General features: G+C 39.3%; 1 protein-coding gene across 2 annotated transcripts in view; it reads left to right on the forward strand.

The window, feature by feature from the left end:
- The window catches only part of vars2 (valyl-tRNA synthetase 2, mitochondrial), a 27,058-nt gene that overhangs the window by 20,855 nt on the left and 4,589 nt on the right, over positions 1-1,614 (forward strand). For both annotated transcript variants that reach the window (XR_004335050.1, XM_032536195.1), the window contains exons 27-28: positions 467-578; positions 759-958. Coding sequence is in view for 1 of the 2 variants with exons in the window: in XM_032536195.1 (XP_032392086.1) it covers positions 467-578; positions 759-958 (312 nt within the window). In the remaining variant the exon portion in view is untranslated. The remainder of the gene's footprint in view (positions 1-466; positions 579-758; positions 959-1,614) is intronic.

Consider the following 1,614-nt stretch of genomic DNA (forward strand, 5'->3'; position numbering starts at 1 on the left):
ATGCAGTCATAACAGATCCAGTTGTCTCCCACAAGGAGAAGACACTGAGGAAAGATACAGAAGTCATATACTCTAAGAGGCATTGGAGGTATTATTATGAATAATTAATATGAAAATCGTTGGTTAAATGTAATTTTGCCATTACATTATATTTTCCTTTTTTTAATTGCGAGAAGATTCAAGAACCCATTTCAAATTTCAAAGAAGAAAATACTGGCTTTAGCATTGTTGTCAGAGAGGATAGTATTTCAACTTAGCATCTTTCCTTAATATCTGACAAATTGTGGTAATGTTTTGATTTAATACAATAAATATTTTACATATTGAACTTTTAAGTTTTCTCTTATATATACAGTACATCTTTGCTCGTATATTCCTAAATGTGTTGCTATTTTTGGCTGGATTGTCAGATTTCCATGCATTTTAGCTGATGCGTTCTTTTTCTGTAACTTCTCCATCCTGCCAGGCACACTGGCATTTCCCTGAAGAGGAAAGAGATTTCCTGTTGGTGCAGGAAGTCATCCGAGTGGCCCGCTCACTACGATCCCATTGTGGCATGACCAAAGAAAAACCTGCCAGTAAGTCATTTCACAGTTCAAAAACAACCCTTCACTGATGAACGCTCAAAGACCGCTAGGTGAAAATGTTTTCATACTAAAGAAAATGTAATGAGTTTTATTGATAAATTAGTAAATGCATGGATTACTTAACATTTTGTAAAAGTGGTTTATTTCCATATTGCATGTTGTGTGTTTCAGTGTGGGCAGTGTGTTCACCCGGCCAGGCCCAGATCCTGCTGCACTTTGGCTCAGCTGTTAGGACTTTAGGCCGGATCTCCAGCCTCCATATCCACTGTCCTCAGAGAGCAGACCTCTTCTCTGTCCACTCCACTCCTCCACCCGAAGGAAGCCTCATCGGTGTGGTGGACCACACATGTCAGCTACACCTTCACATTCAGGTATGAATCAACTTCCTTCAGCTGCGGCCCTTAAGCAAGTCTCGTAAGCACAATGATATGGACGTTCACAGCTGCCAATGTTACAATCACCCCCGCAAATGGAGTTGGATTTGCAACTGAAAAACTAATTGATTTGTGGACAAAAAAATTAATCGCCTACAATTTTAATAATCAATTAAAGCTGCAAGCAGAGTTGGATGGGCCCTCACTCCTCTGCGTGCATCAGGGTTGCTGGTGCGGCACTTAGACACTACAAATCGTCACCAATGAAACTCCCTGCTGAGTTCAGTGATACCTCACACAACACTGTAATACAGTTTTTCAGCTGTGAAAGGGGGTATAGCCAAAGCCTAGGGGTCGGGGCAAACTTTTACCAATAAAAAAAGTCTCTGCTGAGTTCATTGATATCTCACATAAGACTGTATTTTAACCCTCATGTAGTCATTTGGTCAAAGTGACCAGTTTTCCTATATCAATGTTCTTTGTAACTACCCTACACTACTACTACCCTACTACATGATGGATTCCACACAACGCTCTTTGGCAAGTACAAATCTCTACATTCATTAATTTTGGGGGGTTTTATTCAATTTTTTAGCATTCGAAAAAACTATTGAAGTGGATTTGAAATAGTATTGAGTAAAAGTTGACATATT

The sequence above is a fragment of the Etheostoma spectabile genome, chromosome 14, assembly GCF_008692095.1.
Source record: "Etheostoma spectabile isolate EspeVRDwgs_2016 chromosome 14, UIUC_Espe_1.0, whole genome shotgun sequence".
Lineage (NCBI taxonomy): Eukaryota > Metazoa > Chordata > Actinopteri > Perciformes > Percidae > Etheostoma > Etheostoma spectabile.